Here is an 18,919-nt window from a genome sequence, read left to right as displayed (position 1 = left end):
GTGGGCGCCGGCGCGCGAAAGTACGCAGTAGTTGAGGAAGCGCGACGGCGGGCGACGGCGGGCGAGGGGCTGTGAGTATACAATGACAGTCCTTATGAGCAAGTTATTGTTAACACTTCGACTTGTCGCTATGTATATAACAATCGGTAATGGGCCGTGGATTCGAGCTCAATCTTGATGAATCTATGAAAAAGCAATTCCAATGCGCCTCCTATTAACCTCCTAAATTCGCGAGAGATTTTTCGGACCTTCTTCTTGTGCTCTTTTGTTGGCCTTCAGTATATTATTCATTTCCATACTGGTCACTGGGAAGATCAGCGCAGTATCATACTAAATAAAACCTCCTGAATGGCTGTTGATCCATCTGCACGATCTGAGGGAAAACCTCTCACGATCTCCCAATGGCGAGAGATACAAGGCACTGCTTCGGAGCCGACACACATTCTGACTCTCATTGAAGAGCAAGCGCAATCAAATACATCGAATGCCTGGATTTCTCTGGCAAGACCGGCGCAGATCATCGAGCAATGGGAGAAGATCATAGCGCTTCGATCGCAAGGGGTCGACCTTCCGTTATTCGGAGTGCCCTTCGCTGCGAAGGACAACATCGACGCCGCAGGATTCTGCACGACTGCTGCATGCCCATCATTCGGAACCAAGCCCGTCGCTGCCGACTCGACTATAGTCCGAAGGCTGAAATCACTGGGAGCCATTCTCGTCGGAAAGACCAACCTCGATCAATTCGCAACCGGCCTCGTCGGCACCCGCTCACCATACGGCGCCGTTGCTAACTCCTTTGACCCAAGCCGGGTCAGCGGCGGGAGCAGCTCGGGAAGCAGTGTAGTCGTCGCTCAGGGATTGGTTCCTTTCTCGCTCGGCACCGACACGGCTGGGTCTGGTCGCATACCTGCTGGCTTCAATAACATCGTCGGACTGAAGCCCACACGAGGAGCTCTGAGCACACATGGTGTGGTGCCGGCTTGTCGCTCGCTTGATTGCGTTTCGATCTTCGCGCTGACACTCGAAGATGCGGATGAAGTCCTTCGCCTGGCTGAGGGGTTTGATGTTCTCGATGCATACTCTAGAGATCGCAGCGGTTGTGCGACTAAGACCTCTCCACGGGGAGCTCTACCACCGCAACCGACGTTGGCTATTTGTGCCGACCCACAATGGTTTGGACACACAGAGCAGGCCGTCGCGTACGAGGCGGCATTGGCTAAAGGCGAACGGTTAGGTTGGAAGCTGAAGCAAGTTGACTTCACACCTCTCTTCGCTCTTGCCACACTCCTGTACGAGGGCCCATGGGTTGCCGAGCGATATGCTGCAATCCAGAATTTCATCCAGTCGGCACCGGCGGATGCCATGGATCCCGTTGTTCGTGGCATCATCATGAAAGCCGAACAGTTCACCGCCGCAGACGTCTTCGACAATGAATACCGTCGACAAGACCTCGCTCGCGAGATTGAGCAGATCTTTGGCAAGTACGACGCCTTGCTAGTTCCCACCGCACCGACATTTCCCACGATGCAAGACCTCAAGGATGAGCCTGTCCTCACGAATAGTCAACTGGGGATGTACACCAATTTCGTCAATTTTCTGGATTGGTCTGCGTTGGCAATACCCGCCGGATGGAGGAAAGACGGCTTGCCTTTCGGCATTACGTTGATCGGGGGCGCGTGGGAGGAGCCACGACTGATGGAGCTTGCTCGGAGATGGATGTCTGACTCTCCACGTACATTGGGCGCTACAGGGAGGACTTATCAAGAGCCTCCACGCAGCCTTCCAGACGAAGTCAGCTCTATACCAGTGGCGGTAGTTGGTGCTCATCTTACCGGCTTCCCGCTGAACAATGATCTGACTTCCCGGGGTGCAACTCTTGTCGCATCCACGGCCACTGCCCCGAAATATCAACTGTTTTCCCTCAACACCACAGGCCCGGTACGAAAGCCTGGTCTGAAACGGGTCGTCGACGGCGGAGACTCGATAGAAGTTGAAGTATGGAGTATGCCGCTCGACAAGATGGGTAGCTTTCTCGGCACGATCGTGGCACCTTTGGGTCTCGGATCCATTGAATTGGAGAATGGTCACTGGGTACAAGGGTTCATCTGCGAGCCTATTGGTCTTGCAGATGCGGAGAATATCACAAATTTCGGTGGGTGGCGAGCGTACATGAAATCACTTCAGACGACCACTCCAGCGCCTTCACACAAAACACCATCGGTACCTTTTGAAGTTGATGAAGTCAAGGCCATCAAAAGAGTGCTAATTGCCAATCGCGGCGAGATAGCCCTTCGTATCATTCGGACCTTGCGCGACATGAATATCTCCTCTGTTTCCATCTATTCATCTGCAGATGCTCGCGCGCCGCACGTCACCGCTGCCGACACAGCCTTTCCGCTGACTGGTGACACGGTTTCCGACACCTATCTGAATGGCAAGCAGATTCTCGACATAGCCAAGGAAGCAGGTGCAGATGCCGTGATTCCCGGATATGGTTTCCTCTCAGAGAACTCCGACTTTGCCGCAGCCGTCGAGGCTGCAGGACTGATCTGGATAGGCCCGACTCCGAAGCAGATGAGTGATCTAGGTCTGAAGCACAGTGCTCGTGAGATTGCCATAGCTGCGGGCATTCCAGTCGTCCCGGGGAGCCAAGGCCTGGTCACCAACATCGACGACGCCTTAGCAGATGCGGAGAAGATTGGATATCCCATTATGGTGAAGAGCACTGCTGGTGGAGGCGGAATCGGTCTTCAGAGGTGTGCGGACGCGCATGCACTGCGCGAGGCATTCGACGGTGTACGTCGGCTCGGCCAGGCGAACTTTGGTGACGATGGTGTTTTCATCGAGCATTTTATCGACCGCGCACGACACGTCGAGGTTCAGGTCCTAGGCGATGGATCAGGCCGTGTCATATGCGCTGGCGATCGCGATTGTTCGCTACAGCGACGCAACCAAAAGGTTGTTGAAGAGGCACCAGCCGCTTTCGTTCCCATCGAGATACAGGCCGACATGCGGCGCGCTGCTGCTGCTCTCGTCGCCTCGTTGAAATATCGCAATGTTGGCACTGTCGAGTTCATCTTTGACATCGATGTCAACAAATTCTACTTTTTAGAGATGAACACTCGCCTACAGGTAGAGCATCCCGTGACCGAAGCTGTGACGGGTCTGGATCTCGTCCAATGCATGATGCGCATAGCCATGAACGACTGCGCTGCGCTCTTTCCCCAACAAGTCAACGAAACTCCCACGCGCGGTGCCGCAGTCGAGGCCCGCGTGTATGCCGAGAGCCCTCTTCAGGGATTTCGGCCTTCCCCGGGAAAGCTGCTGAATGTCCAGTTCCCATCCGATGTCCGAGTTGATACTTGGGTGAGCTCAGGGCAGGAGGTCTCGTCGTCGTTTGACCCAATGATCGCGAAGATCATCGCCTACGGGGAAGACCGCCGTGAAGCACTTCACAAGGTCTCGAAGGCTTTAGCGAAAACGACGATAACGGGCATCGAAACGAACCTGGAGTATCTCCGTCAGATCGTTGATTGGGATTTGTTCCATTCCGGAGAGTTCACGACAACTTCGTTGAATGCATTCCCTTTCAATGCTCAAGTGTTAGAAGTCATTGATGTTGGTTCCGGAACGTCTGTTCAGGATTTCCCAGGCCGTCAAGGCCTCTGGCATATCGGCATACCGCCGTCTGGCCCTATGGATTCCTACTCCTTCCGTTTAGCCAACAGAATTCTCGGTAATGGAGACGATGCTGCGGGTCTTGAGTGCTCAATTCAAGGACTGAAACTTCTTTTTCACTGCCCTACTACCATAGCCGTTGTTGGTTCTGATGCACCCTTATATGTCGATGGAAAACAAGTAGACAGTGGTGTGCCCATCAAGATCAAAGCGAAACAAGAACTGACCATCGGAACGTCGAACAACGGATCCCGCGTCTATCTAGCCGTTCGTGGAGGCCTTCAGGTTCCTAAAGTCCTCGGCAGCCGTTCGACTTTCGCAATTGGGCATTTTGGCGGATACAACGGACGCATTTTGCACATTGGTGATCTCCTCCCCATAGAATCTAATGACCAAGAAGAGCTTTCAGTAGCCTTGAAGGCGCCAGCCCTTCCCCTGCCTACCTCCGACAACCGAGAATGGATCGTTGCTGCGGTGCCAGGCCCGCATGGCGGGCCTATCCATTTCACACAAAAAGCGCTTCTAGAGCTATTCAATGGCGTTTGGACGGTTCACTACAACAGCAATAGATTGGGTGTTCGTCTGACAGGTCCTCGACCTAAATGGACTCGGAAGACTGGTGGAGACGCGGGGTTGCATCCTTCCAATATCCACGACAGCCCTTACTCCATCGGTAACATCAGCTTCACGGGTGATGAGGCGGTTGTACTGACGGCTGATGGCCCAAGTCTAGGAGGGTTTGTTTCCTTCGCTACGATTGTCGACGCTGAAATGTGGAAGTTTGGTCAGATGCTGCCAGGCGACCGCGTGCGATTACGTTCTGTCTCCCTTCACGATGCACTGGAGCTATCGAAGGCCGTGGAGCAATCCATCGCTGAGCTCAGCCCGCTTGCGGCGCAAGCATATCAGGAAGCAAGTGTCTCCACCCTGATCGATCCGGTCGTGAAGGAGATCCGCCACGCTGGTCGTTTCATTCGATGCTGCCAGTCAGGCGATCGAGCGTTGTTGCTCGAGTTCGGCGAAGAAGATGACTTCACGCTGAGGCAAACATTCCATGTTATGACTTTCATGGAGAAGCACCGAAAATATCCCATGACTGGCGTCAGGGAGCTCACACCAGGAGTCCGAAGCATCCATGTCCGCGTGGATGAGAACATGCCATTAGATCAAGTACTCGACGCGCTTGTTGCGCATGAAAGTTCACTTGGGACTGAGATTCCCTCGCGACTACCCTCGCGTATCGTCAAGATGCCACTCGCCTTTGACGACGAGAAGAGCCGCAAGGCCATCGCTCGTTATAGTTCGACGATCCGTTCCTCGGCACCATATCTCCATTCCAACATCGAGTTCCTGCAGAAGCTGAACGGGCTTGACAGCGTCAACGAGGTGGAGACCACTCTCTACGATGGCACTTTCCTGGTACTGGGACTTGGAGACGTGTACCTTGGATCCCCCTGTGCCATCCCATTAGACCCCCGCCATCGTCTCTTCGGAACGAAATACAACCCCTCTAGATCCTTCACACCCCGCGGCGCCGTCGGCATCGCAGGCCAATATTTGTGCATCTACGCCACCGACTCGCCGGGCGGCTACCAACTCGTCGGTCGCACAGTGCCTATTTGGGAGGACTTCCACGGATCTGAATTGAACGGCGAGGTTCCGTGGATGTTCTCGCTCCTAGACCAAATTCAATTCTACCCTATCGCTGAGGACGAGCTTTCGGCGGCGGAGCGCAATGGCACGGCGGTCGACCTGATTAATATATCTAACACCACGCTAGATCTTGAGGATTATGAGCGTTGGTTGAAGGAGAACGAGGAGGATATCATTGCCGTGAGGGAGCAACGGATGAATGCGGTGCACAAGGCGGATTTCTACGAAGACCTGCTGAAGCCTTACGAACTGACGGTGAATGGTGCAAATTCGAGACTTGGTAGCGACGAATCTGTGCCCGGGGAGCGTGTCAAGGCGCGTCTCCCCGGCAGGTGTTTCCGTTGCGCGGTGGAAGAGGGGGATGAAGTGCGGAGTGGACAACCTTTGGTAAGTTGGTTACAATGCCGTCGCTATTTTGTGGCATGAGGCTGACATCTCATAGATATGGATCGAGTCGAATAAGATGGAGGTTAAGATTTGTGCACCAAAAGACGGGAAATGCGTGAGGCTGCTGGTTGGAGAGGGCGATGTCCTGGGATCGAATGATGATATTGCGATCATTTCATAATTTGCATTGAAGGCGCAAACGTTATATCCCTTTGGCATTTATTAGATTAATTCATTGTCCTCCATAACCGTAAGAGTTTACTTCATTGAAAACTGTTGCGAGCCTCAAGAACCTTGCAATGTCGCGGCTTTCACGACAGCCAGGTCACCAACCTCCTCATGCAGCATGCGCAACGCCTCGCGAGCGAACGGAACAGCCGGGGCCCTGAGCTGCAAGATCCAGCGCAACTTCTCGAGCTGCTCAACGTATCCTGTTGCTTCTTCCATCTCGGCGCTCGTCGCCCACAACAGACCCGCGAAAGTACCGACAAGGGCCACTTGCGCAGCTGCAGCGAAGCCCCAGAACGACTGTATGTGTTCGGGCTGAAAAGATTCAATCAGTGATATGGCAGATTTGAGTCGCGCGTGTGCTGCCGTTCGGATAGTTGACCGAAGGGACGGCGCGGTATTGGTTGTCAGGGTGCGTAAAAGCGCGCGATGAATAGTCAACTCGACAGCCATATGCGAGAGATGAAGGGCGCCGCTCGTCGACAGTCGTAGAGATGTTGAAGATTCCAAACGGAGGCTTGGGGGAACAGCAGCGTGCCATTCATGTAGCTCTATCGCGAGTGGCTTCGCCAACGTCATCGCGCCGGACGGCCCTATGCGGTCCAATAGTCCGCCTCTTTTTGTTGCGCCGACTGAATAAAATGTCGAGATAATCCGACTGTAAATCTTGGTCAACTTGATAGATTGCAGGAACGCCGCTTGTCCTGAGGCTGCGTCCACTTCCCCATCTCCGCTCTGATTTTCGCCGGGTCCCTCTTCTGTGAAGTCTTCGAGCGTACAGTCGCGGACATCCCAATCACTTGGTCCTCCGTCCTCGCCAACTTGGTCGTTGATGAGAGACGGACGGCCATGAACGAGTACACCCCACTTATCTTGCATGTAGAGCGCCCAAGCCAGCCGTCTCCGCAGACCTTTCTCCCATTCCGGAATTTTCCAGTCCGAGCAGTCGAGATGAATACCCACCGTTTGCCCTATGGACAGTAATTGAGCTGGGAGAGTGCTGTGAGAAGGCAGAATTCTCTGCATGAGCAAGAGGCCGGCTTGTAATGTAGAGAGCTTTGGGCGCTTGAGATCATCAAACATTGCCCTCATTGAGAGGTCCTTCAGGGCATCCACGTTCGGTGGCTGGGGCGCGGTGGCGAGCGTTCGATCGAAGAGCTTCCAATCAAGAGCAATAAGGTAGACAGCAGCGAGCAGGGGTGGTGAGAACTCGCGGTAAGATCGAGCGTATTTCTCAAGAAAGACACCTTTGTCGAGGATGGGGAATGTTCGGTGGATAATGCGGAAATAGAGGTTTACCAACGGCGGGCCAAACGGTCTGATGGCGCCCTCGATTCGATCGAGGTCGTCGATGCGTTGCACCTCTGAGGCTGACTTCTTGTCAGGATAGGTGATAAACGCTGTGGATTGATTCACGCGTCGTGGGTAGAAGACTTCGTGTTCAGCGAAAGAGACGGCAGAATGTCGAAGGTCGAGAAGCTCCGGGTCGTGATAACTTGCGGGACCGACGTACTCGGAATGTAAATGTAGCTCCAGGCCTAATGTGCCCTCTAGTCGGGAATTGATCGGTCCGGCTGCATCTTTCTCATCATTGGATCCAGCCGTTGATGATGTTGGAGAAGAGTGGCGCGTGGGTTTCCTTGCTGGATTAATTGAAAGACAGGGGCGTTGAGGTTGCGAGAACCTACGTTTCCGTTACACTGGGTGGACTTCTAACCTTTATCCGCGGTCGGGGTCCATGTAGAAATGTGCAAGTCACATTATTCAGGTTGCAAAATGCGCAATTCTCCTTTCCGGGCTCTTTTATACATCGTGACTTCCGTTGGCGGCAGCGATCGCAGGGGCGCCGGAGGTGATGTTCCGACACTCTGAGGGCGGACATTCCACGATGGGTCGATCGTGAGTTTCCCTCACGGAAAAACAAAGCCTGGTGAAATGAATAAGATATCTATCTACGCAGTGAAGGGGTCAGCTGCACAGATGAGTTCAGCTATTGACGAAGCTGGGAACAATCAGCCAAGAAGCTGTTGGCCAATCGCTCGAAAATCGAAGACGCGTTCTATCACGTGACCTGCATGTACCTTGCTCACGCAAAAGACATTAGGGCATCTCTTTCTTTTTTTTAAATGGCCATGTGAGAGGACATCAATAGGTATAAGAAGAACGGCAAGGCCACGGAATAATACCTTCCTCACAGGAAATTGTCTGTGTCAACAAACCCTAATCGACCTAATTCAGCAAATACAAAAGTTAATAACTATTCACGTCGAACACGAATGATGGACAGAACATGGAGATTATTCCCGTTGATTTACATGTTTCAATCTACCAAATGTACAGCTATACTTGTGTAGATAAATAATAATTTGGTGTGTCCTTGGGTACCTAGGTAGGCAGTCAAAGGTTTATTTGTATTCCAATTGTCAGCTTGTTATCTTACAGTGCATACTGTGCGGATGGTGATGAGAGAAAAATGTATCGTTCAAAGGTAGTTCTGATACCAGAAGTGATCCATGCCAAAGGAGAAATGCTACGAATAACTGCCTAGGTTCGTACGCACCTTCATCAATGAAGTTTTTAGGACTATAACGTAGAACACAAATCACAGCTGCCTAACCCCACCAAAAGCACACGCCCTCTTTCTAGCTACTAGCCTTACCACAACTGTCAACGAGTCTCAACAATCACAGGGAAATACAATTGATTTCCCTCCCTACGTCTAGTCCTACACTTTGCAGCATACACTTTGTTCTAGTCCTACACTTTGCAGCATACACTTTGTTCTCCCGATTCACTTCTTCTCTACCCTACCTTTCCTTAACTATAAAGGCGAAGTTCCATAACTATCCAGGCGAAGTTCCATAACTCTCCAGGCGAAGTTCCATAACTCTCCAGGCGAAGTTCCACTCGACAGTTCCAGCATACCCCTTCCACGAGCCAACAACTCACAGACGAATAAAGAAGACCACGCAAATCCGACCTGCTAAACTTGTGTGAGGATAGTGAACGAAGCATTCTCGATTGCTGCCTCCATTCCTACTTGCTGCACCTCGCCGAGCTTCCTTAGAAATATCCGGTGTATCTCTCTTTGGGGAGTACACAGCTTTCGGAACAGGAAAGAGAAAGAAATACAAAGGGAGTTTCGAGAGTTTGCTCGAAATTTCGTCTTAGTGATCGATGGCAGAGGCATACGAACCATACGACACGGGTGTGCATAATCACTTCCCAGGTCATCAGGATTACACTCCTGACACAACCATTCGCAAAGGCATATTTCCTTTCCTCCAGCTCCCTGCCGAGTTGCGTCTCCAAGTCTACAATGACTTGATCCCCAATGGCTTCGACATCAGCTACGATCGCATGATTGAACTACCCGTTTTACTCCGCCGTGAGGACGGAGCTCACTTCAGGCTTAAAGGCGGTTGCTTCCCATACATCTGTACCGAGCTCTTCCTCGTGAATAGGCAGTTATGCAACGAAGCCCGAGCGATCCTCTACGGCCAGAATACGTACATCTTTCAATTATACGGTGGCGGAGACATGACATATCACTTACAATCTATTCAGCCCAATTTCGGCGTGCTCTATGAAAATACCCACCTTGTCCGCCATGTCCGTTCCATCTCAATCATCATTGACTTGGGCCGAAACGACTACTGGGCCATGAGGCGTGTACGGAGCCGTCTAGGCCATATCATCAGGACCATCAAATTGCATGCTGTCGACACTGCCCGGCGCTCCCTGCTTAAGAAACTGCACGTCGAGTTCTCAATAGATTGCGAAGCCCTACCAATGCATGCCTTGTTGGAGGGACCAAGTGCCAACTGTCACGTTTTTCATTGTTACAATTTTCGGCACCGCCAAGAATACCGGTTTGTCGCCCTCGAAACATTGCGCAGACTTCTGTTCGGACTGGAGAACCTGTTGGATCTACCAACTGTAAGGGAAGTCCATGTCGAGGGGGAGGATTGGGCTATCCCCGCATGGTTTGCCAGATGCCTGGAACTCTGCATCTCTAGTGGCGATGGCAACCGTCCACGCCTAATGGACTATCCAAAACGCGAAGTGAGGAGAAAGGCCACCAAACAGACGGGTCCCATCAGGAAGGGACAGTACATGATCACGACGCAGACGACGAAGCAGTGGTTCGAACCGCGCTACGACTGGAAGGAATACGCTGAGAGGAACGGGATCGAGATTGACGAACAGGAATTGGAGATATCGAGGTTGCAGCGCAAGGCGTAGATACTGCGCATGGATATCATCCAGTGTGTGTGTGTGTGTGTGTGTGTGTGTGTGCTTGTGTGTTCTTTCTGGAGGAGTGAAACGATGGCAGATATCAGGCTTTCAAATGTCTTTCTAAGACAATTACATGTAGATGTATACCAAACTTAATGAAAACTCCCTTATTGCCTACTAAATGATCAGTAAGTATTACAGCATCCCTTACACATGCCTATAAAGAAAAAACCTTATTTGTTGCTCACATCGACTCATTTAATTCCATTTGAATTTGTTTTACATAATTCAATTTAATCTATTTTGCTTTACAGTAAATTCCTCTTCACACAAAGCGATTATACTTCTTAAAAGAGGAATAAATTAAACGTCTGAAATAAAAAACTAGCTAGCAGTGTACAAGGACTTGATGTGTCCATGATCGTATTTTCGTTGAATACACATTTCCACGATATCTGACACCCACATCCTCCCAAATAAAAGAGAAGAAAAACCGGGTTCGCAACGTCAACTTCTCATTCAATGCGTTAAAGAGAAAAGAGATACGCCAGAGCAATGTCAGTTCTGACAAAAATATAATGTTTCCACTGAGGACAGCACATTTAGTATTTCCACACTTCCCATTTTCTCTGACGAGTCATCTTCATCTAGATGCCATGGAATGCTGGGTTTGATGGTTTACATCGTGCTGAGAAATGAATGCTACTATACTAATTAATGGGATGGCAGCATGGATAGTTTGTCTAGGGGCTTCAACTAAAGCTCTTCTCATTGGTGGATATCACGGAAGTCAACATATTCCTATCCCAGTGTGATTTGTTGCAACTTCGTCGTAATAATTATTCATTTCCCAACCAGCGCTATATACATTTGATAACCCAGGGCACACCAGCACCTTGGATGCTACCAGTGGAAACTCATCTGACGTCCAAGCGTCAGGATAGTAAAAATAAAACTCCTCAACCCGAATAAAACTCTACTATGTACCAAATAAACTCACTGTGCGTTGTTGCGTCTGCTAGTTACAAGATTCTCCATAACTACTGGCAATGCCGACTCAATTTGCGTTACCACTGTTTTCGAGGGATTATTGCCCAAAATTATGACTTGGAATTCCACCCCCACCAACTTGGGGATCCTCCGCCGCCTCGGGATCTTCCGCTGCCTCGGGATGATTCGCTGGCTTGGGCCCCTCTGCCGCTTCGGAATCCTCCGCCTGCTCGAAGGGACCTCCGGACATCACCTGTGCTATACCGGGCAGATGGTGTCTATGCACGGTGGCACCGACATGAGCCGCCGGTGGCATTAACGCGGGGGCGTCACGGTCTGCGGGGGCGTCACGGTCCGCGAAACGGACGCTCTTTGGTTTAGAGCTACTGCCTGGTTCCATGATGGCGCTCCTTGGTACAGAGCCCTTGCTCGTTTCCATACTGGTGCTCTTTGGAACAGAGCTACTGCCTGGTTCTGTGGTGCCGTTGAGAACAGAACTTCCATCTCCATCTATGACGGTGCCCCCTTGAGTAGAGCTGCCTCCTTGAGCAGAGCTACCGCCTTGAGCAGAGCTACCTCCTTGAGCAGAGCTACCGCCTTGAGCAGAGCTACCGCCTTGAGCAGAGCTACCGCCTTGAGCAGAGCTGCCGCCTCGATCTTCGTCGAAGCTGTTTCGCGGGGTCACCGACGGAATGGGATTCTCTGGAAGGCCATGAGGTGACTGGGCGATCATAGTCCTCAACTCCTGTCCGCGATCGTGGCTCATCCTCTGCCATCTAATTTCGCGACATAAAGCCTTGCACTTGTGCATGTAAGCTAAAGTACTGCTAGCTGTCAGAACGTCGACGCCATGGCCCGAATATCAAAGTATAGAAAGAGTCAACTTACAAAAGGGCATACGGCCACCCAGTGCCAATTCTTAATACCAAGCATGTGGTTCGTAGTATGTTCTGCGCATGCAGCTCATCCCAATCTGCGGAACGACAGATCGGCCAATCCGTATATCGATGCCTCCGTTCATCAGGCATGGTAGCCTAGTCCATGGCGAGACACGCTAGGCAGATTGCTATTTGAGTAGAGCAAACGATGAATGAGCCAATCCAGCGAAAACGGAACACATGGAATGTCACGTTGAGAAGATGCAGCACGACAAGTGCAAGCGGACCAGCGACGCTAGATACGTACGTCGGACTATGACATGTTATCAGATGAACTCGAACTAACACAGGAAGGGACTTACAAGTAGAAGAGCGGCCGTTCGAACGTCATCATAGGATCCTGGCCAGCGATTCCAAGCGGGGCCATGATGGATAGCGGCCTCTCCATGTAAAATATGCTTTCCCTAGCGCCCAGACAGCGAAACGACTTGGGAATCTTGGATGAACTTCGCTCATAGACATCGCCGACGACGGCAAATGAGATCGCAAGAATCAAAGACGGCAACATACGTACGATGGCTTTTTTGATTGCCCCGCCGCCGAGTGCCCAGTTGTTGAGTTTCACCATCTTGTGCCATAGAGCGATCGCTGGATCACGGATGCAGTTGGTCCAGAGACTTACGCAGCAGACGCCGAGTATTCTCATGATGGTCGGAAGCTTGAACAGCTGCCACAAAAGGAAGTAACACATCTCGGCTTGGGGACCTTCAAGGTACTAAGAGGTTTGGGAATGGGCTGCTCAAAGAACGTATGGAGCCAGCGACTGCGAGAAATCCCAGATGCAGTCTGAGCAATGGTAGGACGTTTCGAAACAAGTCCGAAGACACTCGGATGCGGATCGGACTGTACAAGGGGCTTATGGTGACGAGGTCGAGCGATAGGAAGAGCGAGTGAGTTATGGGTAACGGACGACAATAACGTATTGGTAATAATCGTATAACGATAGACGAAGCATATACTGTACTCTGTTGGAGATGAAAGTGACGTGGAAGAGCGATGGCCGTTAGTAAGGGAGGATGAACAAACCAAGCTGCAACTGAGACAGAAGTGTCGCCCGGTCAATACCTACCCATGTGGTGAACGTAATTGCCTCTCGCACACCGCATATTCAGGTAGTTGCGCAGGATGATCACATGATAATTATAAGCACGTCGGAATAGAAGAGGAGATTAAGACAAGAAAGAATCGCCAATATTCATCGTTCCAAACTACGGCCCAACACATACAAACAGCTAGATATTCGTACCGGAAACGGGAGGCCACAAATTGCATATACAACAACACATTCGAACGGGCAAATCCACACAAAGGAACCTATTCAACAGAGACTGATCCAAACCACCATTTACATGAAGTCGGGATCCAGCATTACGCGAGAGACATGAAAAGAGGGAACCTGGTCATTTTGGGGGAGGGTTTGGCTTGCCCGATCAGAAGCGGCTGCGAGGAGGATACTGGGGGTACCTCGTGCCTACAGTCTGCTCGGGAAGCTTGTTGCCGTATTCGTCATAACCGTAGTTCTCACGCTGCTCAATCCATTCCTGGATATCAAAAAGTCAGCCGGGGTTCATAATGATGAAATTACTTCATGATTCCCACCTCTCTGTGATAACCGTGATCCATGGGAGGCACTGGTTGGGGATTCAGCACAATTTCATCTCCGAATCCAGGATCGCCGTCAAACCTACGCCGATACTCGGCAGCTCCGATGGGTTGGGGCGCACCATATTCCGCATACTGACCGTAAGGGGACCTTCGTGGCTCGCTCTGCATCCAGGTGTCGCGCTCTGGGACACGGTCCTCAAAGGACTCGGGACGACGTCCGAGTCCGGGGTCCATGCGGCCACGCTGCTCATATCGCTTCTCCTCATAGTAGTTGGGGCCACGCTGCTCGAAGCGAGCCTCAACATGACGGTCATCGCGAGGGTCGCGCTCAATGTGGAGATGGCGCTCGTCTACACGTCCACCATGACGGGGATCGTGAGGGCGGTCATCGTAGCGGCTGTCATGGTGTTCAATGTACTCGCGCTCGTCGTACTGCTGGGGGCGGCCGCGGGAGTCGTAGTGGATATGACGCTCATCGTGGTGACGGGGGCCGTGTTCGTGCTCGACCCAAGTCTCGCGCTCCTCTACGACTCGGCGAGGGTCGCGGCCATGCTCGACCCAGACCTCGCGCTCCTCAACCCTCCTGGGACCGTGTTCGTGCCTCTCGATGTAGACATTCCTCTCGTCTACATGGCGCTCGGGCGCGTCGCGGCGGATGTCGACGTCGATCTTGGTGTTGTGAGTCTCGTGGGTCTGAGTCTGAGGCTGTCGGGCAGGTTGGGCCTGCTGCTTGGCGGCGCTGTTCGGCTCGAGTGGTCCTAGGTATCCGATAACCTCGTTCAAGCTCGCATGGGCGAAGTTGAGCTCCTTCTCGCGGTTCTCCAACTTTTCCTTCTCGCTGAGGAGCCAGTAAACCCTGTGTCGTATACCGACGCGGCGGCCATCGTCGACGTCGCTGGACACACGCTCAGTGTAGGGCGCAATGTTCTCCAGGGCACCGCGGACGTCACGCATGGCTCCGAAGACCCATTTCGCTTTGCCCGGGTTGGCGGCGAGGGCTTCCTTGACCTCCTCGACGGTCAGGAGGCGCTTAACTTCGTCGAGATCGGCGCGAACGCGCTTGATGAGGCGGACGTAGACGGCGTTGGCTGGACCGACATCCTTTAGACGTTTGGCCTTGTAGAGGAACTCGCCGAGTTTGTAGGTGGCGCCGATGGCAGTCGCAGCGGCACCAGCGCTGATGAGAGCACCCTTGGCCATGACGAGGTTGGTGTTGTTGTTGTTATTGTTGACGGACGGCGACGGGGCCGAACGGGCGGATTAGGCGGGAATCGAGAGGCCTCAATTAGGTGCCTTTGAGTGTTTTGAAGGGGTGGATGCGATGAGGAAGCATCCCGCGCACTGTGAGGGGCGCTGGAGGTGGAGGTGGAAGTGTTGTGGGTGCGAGGTTGAGCTGTGTTGTCAATTCAGCTCTGAAGCTTCAGGAGGCTGGGGTGACCGCTAAACCCGATTGGGCAAATCCCATACAAAACCGGCCAGCCTCGGCTGCATGGGATCGATGAGAGTAAATAAACAAACACAGAGAGTCCATCATCATCACGGCGACGAGTATAATCAATGATTCAAATAAGTCATTGTGCCCTTTCGCGGTTTGAGCTTTATTTTGGGGGTGGACATTCTCAATATATACACATGTGGACTGAGGAATGTGGAAATCCCAGCATATTGGCTCATGGGCTCAACGCGCGTACTTTTCCACAAAGGCCTTGACCTTGGGATCTTCCATAGACAAGCTCTCTGTCTCTGCAACCAATAATTTTTGCTCTCCCTCTTCCAACTGTTCCTCTAGAGTCTTCATCTCGGCCTCCAATTGCTCATCTGTCAGCCTTACTGTCTTGAACTTCGTGTCGGCGTACACCGCGTCGAGAATATCCCTTAGCTCAGCGTCCGCTTTATCGAACCTCTCGGCCAATTTGTCGTGCGCAGTCACGGTGGCAGATTCGTAGTGCTGGGCAAGCTTTTCTTGTCGCTCGATCAGTGTTCTAGAAAGTGACTCCTGGAGTTCCTCGAGCGAGTCCTGGCTGAATGACACCCCAGCATGACGTAGGGCATCTTGAACAGACGGTGGTAAGTCGAGATTCTTTGCCGGTTTGAATTTCACTGCTGGTGTAAAGTCTAATGAAGGCCGTGAGATTGTGCGCTTCCTTGACGATTTCGGAGTCTCTGCGATTGGTTCGGGCATTCGTTTTGCAGCCTCCTCGCGCACCAATGCAAATGCATGCTGAAATTCGTGCACATCCTTCGCATGGTTCGAAACGATATCCAGTCGTTTCGCCATGAAGTCCAATGTTGACAAGACCTGTGACAGTCAGCACCAGTACGTATGTTCGTGCATCGTAAACCTACATAATCCAACCAGGCAGCTCTTGCTTCCTTCTGATCACGGTCTCTTCGCTCTATGCCGTCCATGATCGGCTTCCTCAGATCATGTTCGACAACCATCTCCGCAACGGAGGCCACCTCTGAGTGGAGGGTCTCCAACTCAGCCTGCAGTGCAGTCTTCTGTTCGCGCGCTTCCTCATCGGACATCTCGGGCACATCAGCCTCGGAGAAAGTCTTCAAGCCCTCCATGTAGGCGATGTCGACTCTAGCTTTGATCTCTGCCGTTCGAAACGACACTATTGCTTTACACCATTGGTCGACGAATTTTTCGTTCTCATCGACCTCTGGCTCCACCATAATCTTAGATACGATCCCAGGCAGAGCGGTCAGGATTTTGTCGTCGGAAGCAAGTCTTTCCACAAGGAACGAATCTAGCGCTGACTTCTCTGTTTCGACGTCTCGTTGTGCATCGCCGAGCTGTTCGTTGATGCTCGTGACCACATCCTCAATCTTAAACAAAAATTAGAATTACCAATACATGGGAAATGTGAGATACATACGGTGATGTCTAGTCTCGCTTTCTCCTGTTGCTCCTTTCTCCGCCGTTCGTTCCGGGCATGCTCGACCTTCATGTTTGGCTTACCCATGGCTTGAAGCGCCTTCAGAGCGGAAGCCTGGGCCTCGAGCACTTTGCATTGCTCTCCAATGGCAGCGGTTGAGATCTCAAGGGATTCGATTGCAGAAGATAGTTCATGGTCTAAAAGTGGTCGGATGGGGGCGTTGTCAAGATTGTGCCGAGAAATGAGTCCCTTCTTTTGCATGAACTTGTAGCTGTATGATGTTAGGTATGATGGGATACGGCTGGGTCTAGCACATTACACTTCAAGTTCCTCGCGTGTTAATAGAGTCTCTTCGTTCAGGTATTCATTGACCCATGCAGCCGCCTCTTTCTTCGTGTTTTCATCCTCAAATGCAGCGAGCACTTTGTCCAGGTCCACATTCAATTCCCTCTCTTCTAGCACATTCAACAAGTGATGCGCAGCCGCCTCCTCGGACATCCTGACAGATTTAACTAATGTGTTTTTTGCCAATAAGTACGAAACTCAGTAGGTCAAGCAGTGAGTAAATAAAGAGCAGCAATTATGACTTGAGTTGGGTTATGCTCTGGAGTGCGTTGTCCGGGTCAAAATGCAGGGACCCGCCAGCCCTACAGCCGTTGTCCAATTAGATCAAAGGGGTAATAGAGCGGGCCATTCAAGCCAACTCCGCAGTCACGAAACCCCAACCGCCGACGCGTTTTCTCGCGACGTCAATTAATTAGTCGATTCATTCACATTCACGTTCACCCCTCCGACTCCCATTACGACCACAAACACCCCTCACAAGGCTTTACACGTCAATCAATCAGTACAACACAATCCCAAAATGCCTCCGTCAGCGGTCGAACCCGTGATAACCCCTTCGGAACAACCCTCCACCAAATCCACACCCTCGACCTCAACCTCAATACCATCACAACCCTCAAATCCCTCTCATGAAGAACACCAATACCTCAATCTGATCCGCGAGATCCTCACCAACGGCGAGCACCGCCCAGATCGTACAGGCACGGGCACATACTCCGTCTTCGCGCCTACGCCCCTCAAATTCGCCCTCTCCAAACCCTCAACCTCCCCTTCAGAACCCAACACCCTCATCCTGCCCCTCCTCACAACCAAGCGCGTCTTCCTCCGCGCCGTCATCGCCGAACTCCTCTGGTTCATCGCAGGCTCCACGTCCGCCGCCCCCTTGGCCGCCGCCGGAATCAAGATCTGGGACGGCAACGGCTCCCGCGAGTACCTCGACTCTGTCGGTCTCAGTCACTACGCCGAGCAGGAACTCGGCCCCGTCTACGGCTTCCAATGGCGACACTTCGGTGCCGAGTACGAGGGCCCTAACGCAGACTATACGGGCAAAGGCGTCGACCAACTCGCAGAGGTCATCGATAAACTAAAGAACAAGCCGTACGACCGCCGCATCATCCTCAGCGCGTGGAACCCCGCCGATCTGGGCAAGATGGCGCTCCCACCTTGCCACATGTTCGCCCAGTTCTACGTGTCGTTCCCCGGCGCGGGACGAGGCGTGCGGACGGAAGAGGGCAAGGACAGAGGGAGGGGCGTGCTACATAGTGTGCTGTATCAGAGGAGTTGCGATATGGGACTTGGCGTGCCGTTCAATATCGCGAGTTATGCGCTACTGACGCATATGCTCGCTTCGGTTTGCGATCTGACGCCGGGGACGTTCACACATACGATGGGTGATGCACATGTCTACCTCGACCATGTCGACGCGTTAAATGTGCAGTTGGAGAGGGAGCCGAGGGAGTTTCCCGAGTTGAGGATTAAGAGGGAAATTGGGGGTAGTATCGATGGATGGGCTGTTGAGGATTTCGAGATCGTGGGGTACGAGCCGCATAAGACGATTGCCATGAAGATGAGCGTTTGAGCACCGATATCTGTGTATAAAGGGGGAGTTATAGACCATGATTGTACATGACGTTTGAATAGATGGGACAACCCGTACATACGCAGACCATATATCCACGATTTGCTTTTCCATGCATGTCACGTCTCCTCATCCCTCCTTACAAACACAACGCGAACGGTTCAAGATTCAATCCACCACACCGCAAGTGCATTAGGTAAGAAACGCTCCCTCGATTCCGGACGGAGGCACTCTCTATTCATCTAACTACCTCGACTTACACGATATACCCATGAACGCATACACCATGTTCAAATTCAATAAAGCTACATGTATGCCTCCCTAGGGGCTAGCTTGAGAATACAGTCTTTGGAGCACGATAGTCGAGATACAGGAAACGAAACAAAAATGTTCTA

General features: G+C 52.0%; 7 protein-coding genes across 7 annotated transcripts; 3 read left to right on the top strand and 4 right to left on the bottom strand.

Moving 5' to 3' along the window:
* Nucleotides 1-348: 348 nt before the first annotated feature.
* BU24DRAFT_396252 (urea amidolyase) lies at nt 349-5,899 on the top strand (the record flags this gene model as incomplete). The annotated part of the gene is made up of 2 exons (XM_033525294.1): nt 349-5,718; nt 5,774-5,899. The coding sequence occupies 2 exons, from the start codon at nt 349-351 to the stop codon at nt 5,897-5,899; spliced, it is 5,496 nt and encodes a 1,831-aa protein (XP_033381327.1).
* A 104-nt stretch (nt 5,900-6,003) lies between these two features.
* Nucleotides 6,004-7,828, bottom strand: BU24DRAFT_435284 (uncharacterized protein; the record flags this gene model as incomplete). The annotated part of the gene is made up of 2 exons (XM_033530080.1): nt 6,004-7,585; nt 7,635-7,828. 2 exons carry the CDS (start codon nt 7,826-7,828, stop codon nt 6,004-6,006), a joined length of 1,776 nt encoding a protein of 591 aa, XP_033381326.1.
* Nucleotides 7,829-8,624: 796 nt separating this feature from the next.
* Nucleotides 8,625-10,296, top strand: BU24DRAFT_425568 (uncharacterized protein). Its single transcript, XM_033528767.1, has one exon. It carries the CDS (start codon nt 9,124-9,126, stop codon nt 10,189-10,191), a length of 1,068 nt encoding a protein of 355 aa, XP_033381325.1. The 5' UTR covers nt 8,625-9,123; the 3' UTR covers nt 10,192-10,296.
* A 976-nt stretch (nt 10,297-11,272) lies between these two features.
* BU24DRAFT_425567 (uncharacterized protein) lies at nt 11,273-11,941 on the bottom strand (the record flags this gene model as incomplete). Its single annotated transcript, XM_033528766.1, has 1 exon — nt 11,273-11,941. One exon carries the CDS (start codon nt 11,939-11,941, stop codon nt 11,273-11,275), a length of 669 nt encoding a protein of 222 aa, XP_033381324.1.
* Nucleotides 11,942-13,173: 1,232 nt separating this feature from the next.
* On the bottom strand, nt 13,174-15,021 carry BU24DRAFT_262340 (uncharacterized protein). Its single transcript, XM_033522513.1, has 2 exons — nt 13,713-15,021; nt 13,174-13,654 (listed from the first exon to the last, which is right to left on the bottom strand). Exons 1-2 carry the CDS (start codon nt 14,916-14,918, stop codon nt 13,544-13,546), a joined length of 1,317 nt encoding a protein of 438 aa, XP_033381323.1. The 5' UTR covers nt 14,919-15,021; the 3' UTR covers nt 13,174-13,543.
* A 260-nt stretch (nt 15,022-15,281) lies between these two features.
* On the bottom strand, nt 15,282-17,202 carry BU24DRAFT_494881 (uncharacterized protein). Its single transcript, XM_033534088.1, has 4 exons — nt 16,920-17,202; nt 16,601-16,871; nt 16,065-16,550; nt 15,282-16,017 (listed from the first exon to the last, which is right to left on the bottom strand). The coding sequence occupies exons 1-4, from the start codon at nt 17,096-17,098 to the stop codon at nt 15,397-15,399; spliced, it is 1,557 nt and encodes a 518-aa protein (XP_033381322.1). The 5' UTR covers nt 17,099-17,202; the 3' UTR covers nt 15,282-15,396.
* A 167-nt stretch (nt 17,203-17,369) lies between these two features.
* On the top strand, nt 17,370-18,898 carry BU24DRAFT_425563 (thymidylate synthase-like protein). Its single transcript, XM_033528765.1, has one exon. The coding sequence runs from the start codon at nt 17,466-17,468 to the stop codon at nt 18,522-18,524; it is 1,059 nt and encodes a 352-aa protein (XP_033381321.1). The 5' UTR covers nt 17,370-17,465; the 3' UTR covers nt 18,525-18,898.
* Nucleotides 18,899-18,919: the final 21 nt, after the last annotated feature.

Source organism: Aaosphaeria arxii (genome assembly GCF_010015735.1).
Source record: "Aaosphaeria arxii CBS 175.79 unplaced genomic scaffold BU24scaffold_7, whole genome shotgun sequence".
Taxonomy (NCBI): Eukaryota; Fungi; Ascomycota; class Dothideomycetes; order Pleosporales; genus Aaosphaeria; species Aaosphaeria arxii.
This window is presented reverse-complemented; position numbering and strand designations above follow the sequence as displayed.

What these genes read in the sequence shown, in the direction of transcription:
- BU24DRAFT_425568 (XM_033528767.1), top strand. Translation starts at nt 9,124, where the DNA reads ATGGCAGAGGCATACGAACCATACGACACGGGTGTGCATAATCACTTC.
- BU24DRAFT_262340 (XM_033522513.1), bottom strand. Translation starts at nt 14,918, where the DNA reads ATGGCCAAGGGTGCTCTCATCAGCGCTGGTGCCGCTGCGACTGCCATC. An exon ending in ATCACGGTTATCACAGAGAG is followed by an intron (nt 13,655 to 13,712) that starts GTGGGAATCATG and finishes TTTGATATCCAG; the next exon opens with GAATGGATTGAGCAGCGTGA.
- BU24DRAFT_494881 (XM_033534088.1), bottom strand. Translation starts at nt 17,098, where the DNA reads ATGTCCGAGGAGGCGGCTGCGCATCACTTGTTGAATGTGCTAGAAGAG. An exon ending in ACACGCGAGGAACTTGAAGT is followed by an intron (nt 16,872 to 16,919) that starts GTAATGTGCTAG and finishes AACATCATACAG; the next exon opens with CTACAAGTTCATGCAAAAGA. An exon ending in AAGCGAGACTAGACATCACC is followed by an intron (nt 16,551 to 16,600) that starts GTATGTATCTCA and finishes TTTTTGTTTAAG; the next exon opens with ATTGAGGATGTGGTCACGAG.
- BU24DRAFT_425563 (XM_033528765.1), top strand. Translation starts at nt 17,466, where the DNA reads ATGCCTCCGTCAGCGGTCGAACCCGTGATAACCCCTTCGGAACAACCC.